This window comes from Fukomys damarensis, unplaced genomic scaffold (assembly GCF_012274545.1).
Source record: "Fukomys damarensis isolate Sample0158 unplaced genomic scaffold, DMR_v1.0_HiC HiC_scaffold_20, whole genome shotgun sequence".
Classification (NCBI taxonomy): domain Eukaryota; kingdom Metazoa; phylum Chordata; class Mammalia; order Rodentia; family Bathyergidae; genus Fukomys; species Fukomys damarensis.
In genome coordinates, this window is record NW_022900932.1 from 22,209,404 (window position 1) to 22,224,090 (window position 14,687).

The window sequence follows — 14,687 nt, forward strand, 5'->3', positions numbered from 1 at the left end:
GTAATCCCAGCAATCTGAGAAGCTGAGGCAGGAGGATTTAAAGTTTGAGTCCAGCCTGGGTAATATAGTGAGACCCTGTCTCAAAATAAGAAATAAATGGGATGTGTCTCAGAGCGAAGGCTTTCCTACTGTGCACAAAGCTCAGAGTTTGATCTCTAGCACTGAGAAAGAAAAGAAAAAAGAAAGAAAGGAAGAAAGAAAAGAAAAGAAAAGAAGCAGTGAAGCTCTATAAGAATCAAGACTTAGCCAGTGTATGGTGGTGCATACCTGCAATATCAGAAGGCTGAGGGAGAACAATCTCAGTGAGGTCAAGACCACCCTGGGCTACATGTGAGTTCAAAGCCAGCCTGAACTATACAGTGAAACCCTGTCTCAATACCTCCCAAAGAATCAAGACTTTGTGGGAGCATAAAATAGTTCCTCAATAAATCCATATTGAACGAATCAGTTGTGAAGCAAATGAGCACTTCCTACACTAGTTTATTTTCTTTCACTCATTTTTAAAATAACATTTTTGGGGTTCAAGAGGGAGGTGCTTAGTTCTGTGCCATCGAACTACACCTCCAGTCTCCCCGACTTAACAAAATACTGTATAAATTCAGAAGAACACCCGCTATTCCTATTTTTCCTTATTTAACACATTCTAAAATATACTGCATTGCCTCCAATGTTTTTGTTTCATAAAAAAAGGAAAAAATATATATGGAAAATGGAGAGATGACTTGGGGAGTTTGTAAAAGCAGTCTTTTGTCACTCTTAAGATGAATGGCTCACCGCACCACTTCCCAAACTCAAATTGCAAATCCCGGCGGCACCGCTAAATCGGGCTCCGGGTCAAGTCTGGGAATCCCCAAGGGGAGGCGGTCTTTTGTCTGCGCAAGGCCAATGGGAGGCGGTCTCCGTCTGCGCACGGCCAATGGGAGGCGGTCCCCCTCTGGGCACGGCTAATGGAGGCGGTGCTCACAAAGGTCTCTACAGACAACTGTGGCGTTTCCTGCGGCCGATATAAAACTGGCTCTTGCCTTTCGGTGTGTGCCTCTGTATTTAGATTTGAAGAGGGTTCTATTCCATTAATTCGAGCCTCATTGCGCCTCTTGCTTCTGAGAGAAGAGAAACGGATTTGATCATCCAAATGGACGCAATACTGAATTACAGATTGGACGACAGTGAAGATTACTACACATTGCTGGGCTGTGACGAGCTTTCTTCGGTAAGAGTGGATGGACGGTGCTGTTCTGCGTCACAGCAGCATTTCAAGTTTTTATTTACGATATTAACCTTGAAAGTTTCATCACATTGCCTAAAAACCCGATCCTGTGTCATTTTCAAATACTTTGGGCTCAAGGAAAGTAAGACTTTAAATGCGTGTGGAATCTTTACCTGTTCAGTGTCGCATGGTAACTGTATGGGAGCTTCTGATTGAACACTAACTGTGTGTTCTGGCAAATGGTCGTAAATTCCATTTCACAAAATGCTAAAAAGTGCTATTTGCAGATTTAATGCAATTGCTGACAGCAGTGTTTTACAGTCTGCACAGCTATACCTTTATTATGGCAATTCATGCTATGATTGAGATGAAATATTTTCCAGTAAATTAGTGATATTTATTTACTCATTTGTTTTTTTAGACAAAGTCTTGCTATATAGTTTAGGCTGGGCTTGAACTCACTGTGTAGCCCAGGCTGGCCTCAAACTCGGCAATTCTCCTGCCTCTGCCTCCTCAGCGCAGGAACTACAGGCGTTCCCTCCTTGACCAGTTAATATATTTTATTAAAATGTGTACTTTTACGTGGCCAGTTCAATTATGAGCCAACAATCATCCTTTTGTGTTCATATCTCAAATTGTGGGGAAGAAGTTACTCCCCAAAAGAGTGGTTTCTGAAACAAAACGTGGGAAAACTCTGTAAGTGGTCCCCTGGATCTGTACAGAAATAATGCCTTTTTTTGGGTACTGGGGATTGAACTCCAATCATTGCGCTTGTGAGGCAGGCAGCGGCACCACTGAGCTAAATCCCTGGCCCCAGAAATAATGCTTTTAATGTTCCCCTTAAATAGCCAAAGGGCTGTAGAATTTTTGGAATTATGGAAAAATAATTTGCATAATTCTAATCTCCTGAGGGTAACGCTAAATATTTTGATATAGTGCTCTCCAGTGATATATAAATAGAATATATACATATTCGGTGGTACTGGGAATCGAGCCCAGGTCCTGCACATGCTAGGGAGGCACTTTCACTTTATCCCTGAATTAGCTACATCCCCAGGATGCTATATATACTTTTTACCCACTATCATTGTAACAAGAATTTCTTTGTACTATTAAATACTCTTTACACACATTTTAATGATTGCATATTTCATTTTATCATATTGCACTACAATTACTCTGTTACTGTTAAATGTTTTATTTCTATTATAATTTTTGAAATAGTGTAAAATCAATATGAAATGTATTCATCATTAAGTGTTATGAAAATACAATTTAGTTGTATTTTTATTATTAAAATAGAAATGTTAATATTTTAAAGAAAAATATTTTAATATTTATTATTCTTGTTTCATGAAAGCAAGAGTTTAGTAATAGGATATATTTAAGGTTTTTTTTCCCCCAGTATCAAGAATTGAGCTCAAGACCTTGTTCTTGCCAGGCAGGTGTGTTGCCACTGAGCTACACCCCCTGCCCTATTTAGTTTTGATATGATATTGGACATAAAGAATTAAAATCTCACACTGAGGAAATTACTTTAGGTAATTTGAAGAGGACACACAGAGAACAGATGATCTGATCTTTTATTATTTATTTATTTATTTTTGTTTTTTGAGACTGGGTCTCACTATGTAGTTCAGGCTTTTTTTTTTTTTTTTTGGTACTGGGAACTGAACTCAGGGCCTTGCGTTTCAAGGCAGGTGGTGGAACCACTGTGCTAAATCCCTGGCCCTCAGGCTGGTTTTGAACTCACTATATAGCCCATACTGTCCTTGCTCTCACAGTGATCTTCCTGCGTTAACCTCCTGAGTACAGAGATTACAGGTGTGCATCACCATACCTGGTTTACATGCTCTTTTTAATTAAATATTTCTCCTGAAAAATAATGTGCTGTTTTGTTTACTTTGATGGTAGCTTGCTTACAGCAGTTGAGAAAGCTTATTGATATTTTTACCACATGTCATTCATACTTTATACTGTTAATAAATAATTTTTAAAGAAATTATTCAAAATTGAAGGAATATAATTTAGCTTGGTAAGTTTCACAATTTAGATTTTTAAATTTTTAAAGTTTTTGTTTGTTTGTTTTGAGACAGGGTCTCTGTGTAGTCCGGGCTGGCCTCGAACATACTATGTAGCTAGGCTGGCCTTCAATTTGCAGTGATCCTTCTGCCTCAGCCTCCCAAGTGCTAGAATTACAGGCATGTGCTATCACACACTGCTAGTTTTTTAAAATTTTGTTTTGTTTTGTTTTAGTTTTTTGAGACAGGGTCTCACTATGTAGTTGAGACTGACCTGGAACTCACTATGTAGCCCAGGCTGGTCTCAAACACAGCAATCTTCCTGCCTCAGCCTCTCAAGTGCTAGGATTACAGGCATGCTCCACCATGCCTGGTTTCTGCTAGTTTTTTTTGTTTGTTTGTTTTAAAATATATGCCAGAACTAAGCATTTTTTTAACAGTTTCATTCTATGATTACCTGATATAGTAATACTTCTGTCTATATACTCTGGCATAGGGTAGAGGATATTTTAATATATGTCTCAATATTCCTTTTTCTGGATGTATTTTTACTGAACTGCCAATGACATAGGATATCCAGATAAAGTTCCTTTTTTTTTTTTTGAGACAGGGTCTCACTATGCAGTTCAGACTGGCCTTAAACTCACTGTAGCCTAGGCTGGCCTTGAACTCACAGTGATCCTCCTGCCTCAGCCTCCCAAGTGCTGTGATTACAGGTGTGCACCAGCATGCCTGGTTTAAAGATCATTTTTGGGTTTTTTTTGTACTGAGAACCAAACTTGGGACCTTGCTCTTGCTAGGCAGGCAGGAGCACCACTGAGCTAAATCCCCAGTCCAAAGAACATTTTTTTTTTTTGGTAGCAGAGATTGAATTTGAATTTGGTTTTTTGTGCTTTCGAGGCAGGCAGAGGAACCACTGAGCCAAATCCCTGGATCTAGATTATTTATTTATTTATTTATTTATTTATTTTTTGGTTTTTTGAAACAGGGTCTCACTATATAGTTGAGACTGACCTAGAACTCACTATGTAGCCCAGGCTGGGCTCAAACTCACAGCGATCCTCCTGCCTCAGCCCCCCGAGTGCTGGGATTACAGGCATGCACCGCCATGCTAGATCATTTATTTTTAATGAAATGACCTGTTACCATTTCCTTACTTCTTTTAATATGTATCATTTCCTCTCATTTTTAGGTATTTTTACCATTAAAAATATTTATCATTTTTTTGACTATTTAGTGTAACTTTTTTTTTCCTTAACTTTTTTGTATTGGTTGAATTTCCTTTACTTCACATATTCCTTGGTTTGGTGCTCTACAATTTTCCAGAGCTCTTCATACCCAGAATTATTTCAAAGCAATCTGATATTTTGATTTTACTTATAACAACTATATTGAGATAGCCACATAATGATTTGCTTTGGTATAGTATATAGTTCTTACAATTTAAAGTTAAGTTCAGAGTAAAAATTATAAATATTTTAATGGTTCTAAAACAGTAATTATTAAGCTTTTTTTCCCTCTCAGAGATTTAAAGAAACATCCTTCACAGATTAAAAAATATAATCATGACAGTAAACATTAAGGGTACTTTTCCTTTTTACCTAAAGTATGCTATGTATTAATCAGGACAGGGAATATTTCCCTGGTGTTGTACAGAAAATAACACACTCCCCATTTTAGAAGTTTACCCAATTTTTATCACAGGCCCTTCAGCCTTTTCTCTCTCTCTATTGGATTTTACTTTAAAGATGCATGTCATAAAAACCTGTTGAAGTGCTTTTTGGCGCATATATCACACTAAGCATGTAAATCATTCTTCCTGGTGTGGATCTTATTTGTGTGTGTGTGTGTGTGTGCATGTGTTTATTTGGTTTTTAAATATTTGGACACTATTTCAGGAATAATGCTAAGAAGGCATCATGACTTCAAGACTTCATGAACTTGAACACTGAGCACAAAACTGATAGGTAGAAACATCTAATTTTCGAGTCCTTTTTCTTATAAACTTCGTATTGTCTGGGATCTAATCTTGACTGTCATTTACAAGCTGGAGAAAATTACTTGACTTTTCTGTGCTGTGGTTTCCTAATTTGCAAATGTAGTACTCACTTCTTAGAGTTATGGGGTAAGTGCTGTGGCTATTGCCTGGACCTCACAGGGAGGCCCTTGTACATTTGAAACTTCATAAATTTATTCTATACTTTGAATTTTAAAAAAGATGTTCTATTGACTTACAGAAAAATTGCAAGAATAATACTTGTACACAGAATTCCTGCATAGCGTCAATCCAGCTACTATTAATGTTAACATCATACCTAGAGTAGTAAAGGATCAAGGTCCCTGGGGTCTTGTGAGAAAAATTCAGTTTTTTGATTTTGGTACTGTGGATCAAATCCAGAATCTTGCGCTTATGAGGCAGGTGTGGCACCACTAAGCTAAATCCCTGGCCCCTAAAAATTCAGTTTTAAAATGGGTGAATTGAAATGATGGATACTAGTAAATTCACTTATTAAAATAAATCTCAGCCTGGCGTGGTGGTGCACACCTGTGATCCCAGCACTTGGGAGGCCGAAGCAGGAGGACCGCTGTGAGTTTGAGACCAGCCTGGGCTGCATAGTGAGTTCCAGGTCAGTCTCAACTACACAGTGAGATCCTGTCTCAAAAAACTAACCAACCAAACAAACAAAAACCCCCCAAAATCTTCTCAAGGCTAGGGATTTAGCTCAGTGGCACTGTGCCCGCCTCACAAGCTCAAGGTCCTGAGTTGGATCCTCTGTGCCAAAAAATCAAAAACAACAACAACAAAAACCCCACAAAAAACAAAAAACTCCCCAAACCAAAAAAAAACAAAAACAAACCAACTTCATTTCTAAGCACATTCTGCAGTATATTCTAGTATCACTAGATTAAATCCACCCATTTCATGAGTAAACCACAACTTTCAGAAAGCACTGCACCCTAGTGATTTTATTTGAAGGACATCTGTTAATCTTTAATGAAGAAATTATTGAACACTTAACCCAGGGCCAGCACTAGAAGTGGTGGCAAGGATGGTGGTGGTGGGCAGGAAATCAAGCAAGGCAAACCAAAAGAAAACAAAGCAACACAGTGAGACACGGTGCCAGGGTATAAAGAACTTGGCTTCAAGTTGAGACGTCAAACTAATACACAGGACAGAAATTGAGAACAATTAAGTACTACGCTGTGTGGTACTGTCCATAAGCACAATTTGAATTAATGAATATCTGAAAAGATGGCCACAGTGCAGGTGCATGGAAGGAGAGATGCAGGGTATTTGTGAGGCAAGGGAAAGATAGAGAAGATGCATCCAAGTGAGAATCAGATTAGTCTCCACTGCATAGTAACATGTTGTTTTTTGCATGAACTAAAATGTTGCGTTAATAAGATAAGGAAAGACGTTTTTAAGTTTTAAAATTAAGTTCTAATTTGATCCCTGGTACCCCCCCCAAAAATTAAGTTCTAAAATTGATAAGTGCTCACTAAGGAAATGTGGAGTATAAAGAAAGCACAGAGAAAAATTTTAACCTCATTGGTTAATATTTTGGCATATGACTTATTTTATTGGCAAACCCCATAGAATATAAAGAAGAAAATAACCATACATATTAACACTAATGAGAATTTACCATCTGCTTCCATAGATGAATACCAGAGTGTTTTCTAATGGGATCTGAATTAAAAAAGTAAAATAGCAGCAACAAGACAAACCTCAAACTTCCTACCTCTGATAGATAATATTTTATCCATTTATGCTATTTAAAAATCCCAAGCTATATACATATATATGGGCTGAGGATTTAGCTCAGTGGTTTCTCTACCTGCCTTGCAAGTACAAGGTCCCAAGTTCAATCCCCAGTACTGAAAACAAAACAAAAAACCAAAAACCAAATGTTGGCTGTTATATACATATATATGTTAAATGTGTATTTTTGAAGAATAGAACTGTTGTCTTGGGGGAAGAGGGTTAAAAAAGCTTTTGCTTTCTTTTTTTGGGGTACTGGGGATCAAACTCGGGACCTTGTGCTTATGAGGTGAGTGGCAGAACCACTGAATGAAATCCCCAGCCCAAGCCTTTTCTGTTCTGTCTTGGTGGAAAATTTTTCAAAGGGAGTTTGTATTAATACATGACTTGTTGGGCCATGAATTTAGCTCAGTGGTGCCTGCCTTTCCTCACAATTGCAAGGACCCAAGTTCAATTCCTGGTACCAAAATAAAAACAAAAACTTGTTAATTTAAAGCTGTTTACTACAACATTCTTTACAATTTTCTTCCATTCCCTTTCTTTCTTTTTCTTTTCTTTTCTGTGCTGGGGATCCAACCAAGAGCCTTGCTCATGCTGAGCCTGTGCTCTACCACTGAGTTACATCCTAGCCCTAGAATATTAACATTTTAAAATTGAGAAACAAGCCTAATTCTCTAAAATCAACATCCTATAGGGATAACTGCATACCCTGTTCACTGTAGCATAATTCACAATAGCCAAGCTAAGGAACCAGCCTGAGAGCCCGTCAACAGATGAATGGATAAACAAAACATGATATATACATTCTGTGATATAAAGGAGAATGGGTAGAATAAAGTTCATTATGGTGAGTGAAATAAGCCAAGCTCAGAAAGACAAATATCACATCTTGTCCCTAATGTGTGGAATCTAAAAAAGGGCCTAAAAATAGAGGGGAGATTATTAGATAAAGGAAGGGAATAAGGAGGGAGTGTAAGTGATGGATATGATCAAAATATATGCATTGAAATGCAATATTTTATAAAATTAATAGGCACTAATAATAATAAAAAAACAAGTCCAATTCTCAATTTCTTTGTTATATAACGAGGTCATGATGACTGATGGTTAAAGATAGCACACAGGAAAAGAAAACACACAATGAATTACTTTTTTTTGGTACATGGGATTAAACTTAGCTCCGTGCACTTGCAAAGCAGGTGCCAGAACCACTGAGCTAAATCCCTGGCCCCATAATTAATTACATTTATTAGAAAGAAGTTTAACTTCTTTCTCTTACTCACGGGACTTTCGGGCTTTTTATGGGGGAGGGATTAGGGATGGAACTCAGAGCCTCATGCAGGCTAGGCAAGTGCTGTACCACTGAGATACACCCCTTTCCTGCCCCCAGTGTTCTCGGAAGTGTGTAAAGGAAAGGCATAAAATTAGCCAAGAATTTGTACTAATGCTGATCTAAGATGCTATTGGTTATAAAAGTAAAGGCTTTTTAAAAAATGAGAATTGAGTAACTGAATGTAGTGGCATGTGCTTGTAATCCCAGCACTCAGGAGGCTGAGGCAAAAGGATCACCACAAGTTCAAGGCTTGTTATGAAAGGAATTGGTAAGTAATACCCACAGAGATGTAGAATGGAAGTAAAATAACAAAAGGTTTATTTTGTTGACAAAAGGCTGGTCACACTAAGAGCAGTGCTAGAGATGATTGATGACATACTGGGCTATAGCTTCCCCCTTTATGGGGTTTTACAGCCATGATCTCATTCAGGTGGTTACATTTATTCTCATTTCACTCTGCTGATATACAAATCATGGTCACAAGGCAGTTAAATTTCAACCCAGATGTAGCAATTCTTTGTAGTTAGGGAGTTTACCTTTAAGATTTGTCTAGTTATCTATTCTAGCCCAGGGGATGGGGGTGTTCCTAGTCAGCAAAGCTAAGTTAACACTGAGCAACGTTTTTTTTTTTTTTTTTTATCTTGACCTTTACAATCATGTGTACAAAACTTTGGAGTTTGGGGGGTCTCGATGTGTCCTGTTATCTCAGGATGAGACCAGATGTCCCATTCTACAGTTAATGCCTCCTGTGTCTGTTAATTTTGAACTAAACAAGGCAGATTTCAGTTAGAAGAGCAGAAGTTATCCTACATTTCCTAACATTTTGTAGGTCTTTGGTTATCTGCAAAAGATTTCCCTATCAGGCTAGCAAGGGCTATATACATTGTTCTTTGCATCAGGTGAGCAATTTTTTAAGCAGAGCCTTAGCACAAAACCTGAACATAAAAACTCAAAATGGTAGCTGTGGTTAAATATCAATGGTTAAGTAACTTGCCAGAGTCATTCAGCTGGTGACTAAAAAAGCTGAGTTTTTTGTTAACTAACCAGTCGGACTTTAACTCTAATCACCATCCATGGCTCTGTATAACTGAATCCTTCAGGCTTAGGTAACTAAGATCAGGTTTCATATCTACTAGCCACTAATTCATTAAAGCAAATTATCTCTTGTTTAAGAAATGAACTTTTAAACAACTCAGGTCAATATTGACATAAGATTCATGGGAGAAATGTATTATTATCAGCTCCATGTCATTTTTAGTCAGTTTTCATTTTTTTTGAGACAGGGTCTCACTTTGTGGTGCAGCCAACTCACTATGTAGCCCAGGCTGGCCTCAAACTTGCAGTGATCCTCCTGCCTCAGCCTTCTGAATTCTGGGATTACAGGTGTGCACCACAATGTCCGGTTGCAAATTGTGAAATTTTTAATTTAAAAACTAGTATGGGCTGGGGATGTAGCTCAGTGATGGAGCCCTTGCCTAGGATGTGCAAGACCTTGAGTTTCATCCCATAGCAAAAAGCTGAAAGGTAAAAAGGAGCTTTATAATAAATACTTTATAAATTATAAAAATTCAGGGAATAATACTGTCACGCGCACCTCGCCAGCAAGGAGCACGCAACACTCAGGATTCTTCTGATGCACGCTTTATTGGAGTTTCTTCTACAATCTTCAATGGCGGAAAGACCCCGAGCCGGATGCAAGCCTGCTTTTATATCCACTCGGGCGTCGTGGCCTGTTTCTATTGGTCAATGCCAGCCTGCATCATTCTGACGAGCCAAGCGCCTCATCTGCACATGCGCAAACCACCGTCACCGGCGGACTCAAACCCGGAATTCATGTAGGGCATGAAGAACCCGGAAATAATGGCGTGTGACATCTCCCCCTTCCTTAAAATATCTAGAGCTCAGGAGGAGTCTGTCAGCCACCCCGGCCGGAAGGCGGCTGAAGCAGGTATTCCATGTGAGCAACTGTTGGATCACCTTGGCTCGTGCAATGAGGAGAACCTCTGAGCGGTGCAAAGGCTGATCAACAAGATTATAAAAGGACATGCCTGATTCTGGTGCAATGGACTAATCCACAGAGTGCAGAGGCCATGTCCAAGGAGGTGGAGAGATGTAGGTATTTGTGGCCTCCGAATGAGCAAGGCATAGGCAGATATTGACCAACGTTCAAGCTACTATTGTAAATTGGCCAACCAGGCAGCAGGCGAGTATCCGGCTTCAAGGGCAGCGAAAGCTTGCAATAACATGATATTATCATTTTGTCTCTGTCGTCTCATCTTACATAACCACCAAAATCCCAAAAACACTGCCAAAGCCAACAAAGCAATCATTGATCCCATTCCAGCCCAATCCTTCAGAATAGATACAGCACTTGCAATCCAATCAGATATACCTTGTGCAAAAACAATGTCTACTCGGGTAGAATTAACATGAGCAATGGCTACTCTCAATTGTCTAACCAATTGATCAAAACGTCCCGTCCAATTTGATGTCAAATATATAGAGAGTTCCCTAGATAGATTCGCAGCTCTTGACATATTATGATATTGTACAGGTGTAACACAGAGTCCTGGCATCCTCCACATACATCCTATTTGGGCCAATTGCCATAACACATCAAGTTGCTCTTGCACTAAATCAACCCTTTGATTAACAATCATTAACCCTCCCTTCAAATGGGCATTAATAGAGGCTTGCATATCGAGCGCAGAGGCTACATTGGCTGACAAATTATTCAAAGCAGTTGCGGTTTGTACTGACGTGGAAAGGGAGACAGCGGCTGCGGTCGCACCAGCGGCTGCAATAGTTATCGCCGATACTATTGCTGCCGTAATCTCAAAATCTCTCTTAGATCTTACAATACTCAAGGGATTCGTCACTTCCGTTGGCACAGGAATGAATCGAGGCATTCGAACAACCACAGCATGAGGAAATTTGGTAGCGTCCCAGCAGGATGCGTACCAACAAGTATCATTGGCACAATTCAGTTCCATAGTCTGTGAGAGAGTCACATTAGCCACAAGCCAAAGAAATGGTGGCCACACGCAAACTGGAGTGGGTGCGAAGGTGATGTTGCGCAGACCATTGAAGTGTTGTGGTGATGTTGATGGTCCTGTTGTTGGTGGTGAAAAGAACTAACCATAAGTAGGTGGAGCAGAAGAGAAGAGAGAATACCTGGACCAAAGGGTTATTGTCATAAACAATATGCTGGAAAACCTGCATGGTCAAACAATATAAATACATTTTGTATACCAGAAAAATAGCAATAATAATTATAATGAATTCTTATATCCTGTAATGTGGCTTTGTATCAACAGGATCTTCCCCCCCCTTTTTTTTTTAACAGAAAATAACCATCAGAAACATATTTATAATTCAGACCTTTGATAACCAACAATATTCCCAACAACATATTTAACAAGATGTATCTTTTTATAAGGCTATAAAAAATTATTTTGGTGGCTCCCATTAGTGAACAAAGATCAGAATAAACTTTCTGAGCAGCTGCTTCTTTATTCACCAACAGGAGCATATCCAAACTTGAAGGTTGTATTTAAATATCTTTTAAATTTTTTATTTGATCCTATAAAGCCAGGTTGTAGAAATCAACAATCTACTTGCATTTGACGTCATTCTGATCAAGAACATACAAACATCTTTGAACATTTAAGACAGACAAACATATAACACTTAAGACAGACAAACATATAAGACAATTTTAACGAGTGCACTCAGATGGTTTTGGCCAATTGAATTATCTTACTACTTCCTCTTTTTCGGGCGGCTCCCCTGAGGACTCCGACGCGGTCTCGGAGTCCTCCGAGGAGCCCTCCGAATTACTTTCCTTTTCTGCTAATGTTAATCTTTTTAGTTCATCTAGGGCAGGGTAGAGGCCCGTTGAGGCCTCAATAGGGCCGGAAATTTGGCTCCCTTCTTCTTGAGCTCCCATTATTCTCCGTTTTTGTCTAGACTTACTTCTTTCTTCCCTCTCCGTTTCTGATACACTGTCTTGATGCTCCCTAAACAATTTTTGTCCCTCCCGCACCTTATCATTGCAGCGCTTATCCTCCAAACAGGCTCTAATCATCTTCCACACTGGTAAAACCCCCGGTCTTAAGGTATTCTTATCTTTCTCTCGCTGGAGGTCTTTTCCTAATTTTTCCCAGGATGGGATCGTGAGTGACCCGGTACCGCTGAACCAGGGTGCCGCTCGATCCACTTCCTTTAGAAACCTTCTTAAAATTTTCTCCGATATTTTTAACTCCCTTTCCTTCAAAAGGCTTTGTAAGGCATAGACCAGTGATTGCGAAGTTGAATTGCCCATTTCTCCCTTATCTACGAAAGTGGGCGACCGACAAAGTTATCTACCTTTGATTTACGGCCAGTTTAAACCTCTTGGAGTGAACAAATTGAAACACCCGCCCACACCAGACAGCGTACCTCTCGGAAAGTTGGTGGATCCTCCCCTCCTGCGTCTCAGTTCTGAATCCTCCTGAAGTCAGGGGTCTCCGCTGATGCCGGCGATGATGCTCATCGCTCCCGGGTTTCGGCACCACTTGTCGCGCGCACCTCGCCAGTAAGGAGCACGCAACACTCAGGATTCTTCTGATGCACGCTTTATTGGAGTTTCTTCTACAATCTTCAATGGCAGAAAGACCCTGAGCCGGATGCAAGCCTGCTTTTATATCCACTCGGGCGTCGTGGCCTGTTTCTATTGGTCAATGCCAGCCTGCATCATTCTGACGAGCCAAGCGCCTCATCTGCGCATGCGCAAACCACGGTCACCGGCGGGCTCAAACCCGGAATTCATGTAGGGCATGAAGAACCCGGAAATAATGGCGCATGACATAATACATGATGGCTAAGCATCTTTGGAGAATCCAGAAATATGAACACATATTGAATATATTTGAAGAAATCAGGCCATTTTTGATATTTAAAGGCTGTCTTTGTTACTGTGTTGTCACTGGGACAAAATACCAGTTACTTGCAATTTAAGGAGGAAAGGTTTACTTTGCCTCACAGTTTCAGTTCATAGACAACTCCAAGGCAAAAACAGGATGGCAGAGGGGTGTGGGGAGGAAAAGCTGCTCAACTTATGGCATCCAGGAAGCAGAGAGAGAAGGGAGCTGGGAACAAAGATACATCTTTCAAGACTGTGCGCCTAGGTGACCCAGCTCTAACCATGCCTCACCTTACAGCGAGTCCACTATGAGCTCATCTTAGATCCAAATATATTGAGCTCATAAGTATTTTGGGCCAACTTTTAAAAACAGTAGCAAGGTAAATGACTACTATAGCATTATGTAATAAAACATACTACTATCGGAATAGGAGCCTTTATTGATCCTCTCTGAATTTTGTTATTGAATAAATCATCTCATATAGTTAAAAAGTCAAGATGGAAATTTAAAGTTCAAAGTAAAAACTTGGGTTACTTGTGGCTGATTTGGGGAAGACCAATGCCAAATTTCTTTCTTTGTGCCATTTAATTTCTCAGTATTTTAAGCCCTGATTTTTGTTTTAGGTTGAACAAATCCTGGCAGAATTTAAGATCAGGGCTCTGGAGTGTCATCCTGACAAGCATCCTGAAAACTCCAAAGCTGGTGAGTTTCTTTTTTTTTGTAATGGGGATTGAACTCAGGACCTTGAACTTGCACGATGCCACTGAGCTAAATCCCTGGCCCCATCTGGTAAGAATTTAATAGTGGCTACTTCTCAAGAAAATGAACAACATATCGACAGAAAAGTTTTGTATGGTGACTTAATTTTCTTTTTTCTGTTGTGCGTAAGGCTATTCTTTCATTCAATGTCAAAGGTTCTTTGTGCTACTGGATGGTAGGAGAGGAGAGGACTGTGAAAGACCTTTATATTTAAATTTTTTTTAATTTATTTTTTTGAGACAGAGTCTCACTATTTGCCAATGCTGGCCTTGAACTCGTGATGATCCTCCTGCCTCAGCCTCCCAAGTGCTGGGATTACGGGTTTGTGTCACTACACATGGCGAAAGATCTTTTTTTTTTTTTTTTTTTTTTGGTACCAGGGATCGAACTTGGGTCCTTGCGCTAGCGAGGCAGGTGGTGGAACCACTGAGCTAAATCCCCAGTCCCAGACCTTTTTAAAAAATAATAACATTCTTTTAAAATTTTTCTTCTTTTTTTGTACTGAGGATTGAACTTGGGACCTTGTGCTTTTGAGGCAGGCCACGGCACCACTGAGCTAAATCCCTGGCCCTAATAGTAGTCTTTTAATGTGTATTTTTATTTCTGTAATGTGCTGCTTTGTGATTTAAAATTGTCCAGTTTGTGCTTTATTTCATCAGCTAATGAGTGTTAACAGGACTTGAGTATTTTATATATATAT

At 39.5% G+C, this 14,687-nt stretch overlaps 1 protein-coding gene across 8 annotated transcripts in view; it reads left to right on the top strand.

Moving 5' to 3' along the window:
• The first annotated feature begins 937 nt into the window (after positions 1-937).
• The window catches only part of Dnajc12 (DnaJ heat shock protein family (Hsp40) member C12), a 61,679-nt gene continuing 47,929 nt past the window's right edge, over positions 938-14,687 (top strand). For all 8 annotated transcript variants that reach the window (XM_010605500.3, XM_010605465.1, XM_010605456.3 and 5 more), the window contains exons 1-2: positions 938-1,210; positions 13,852-13,930. In XM_010605500.3, the coding sequence (XP_010603802.1) occupies positions 1,133-1,210; positions 13,852-13,930 (157 nt within the window). In that variant the 5' untranslated portion in view covers positions 938-1,132. The remainder of the gene's footprint in view (positions 1,211-13,851; positions 13,931-14,687) is intronic.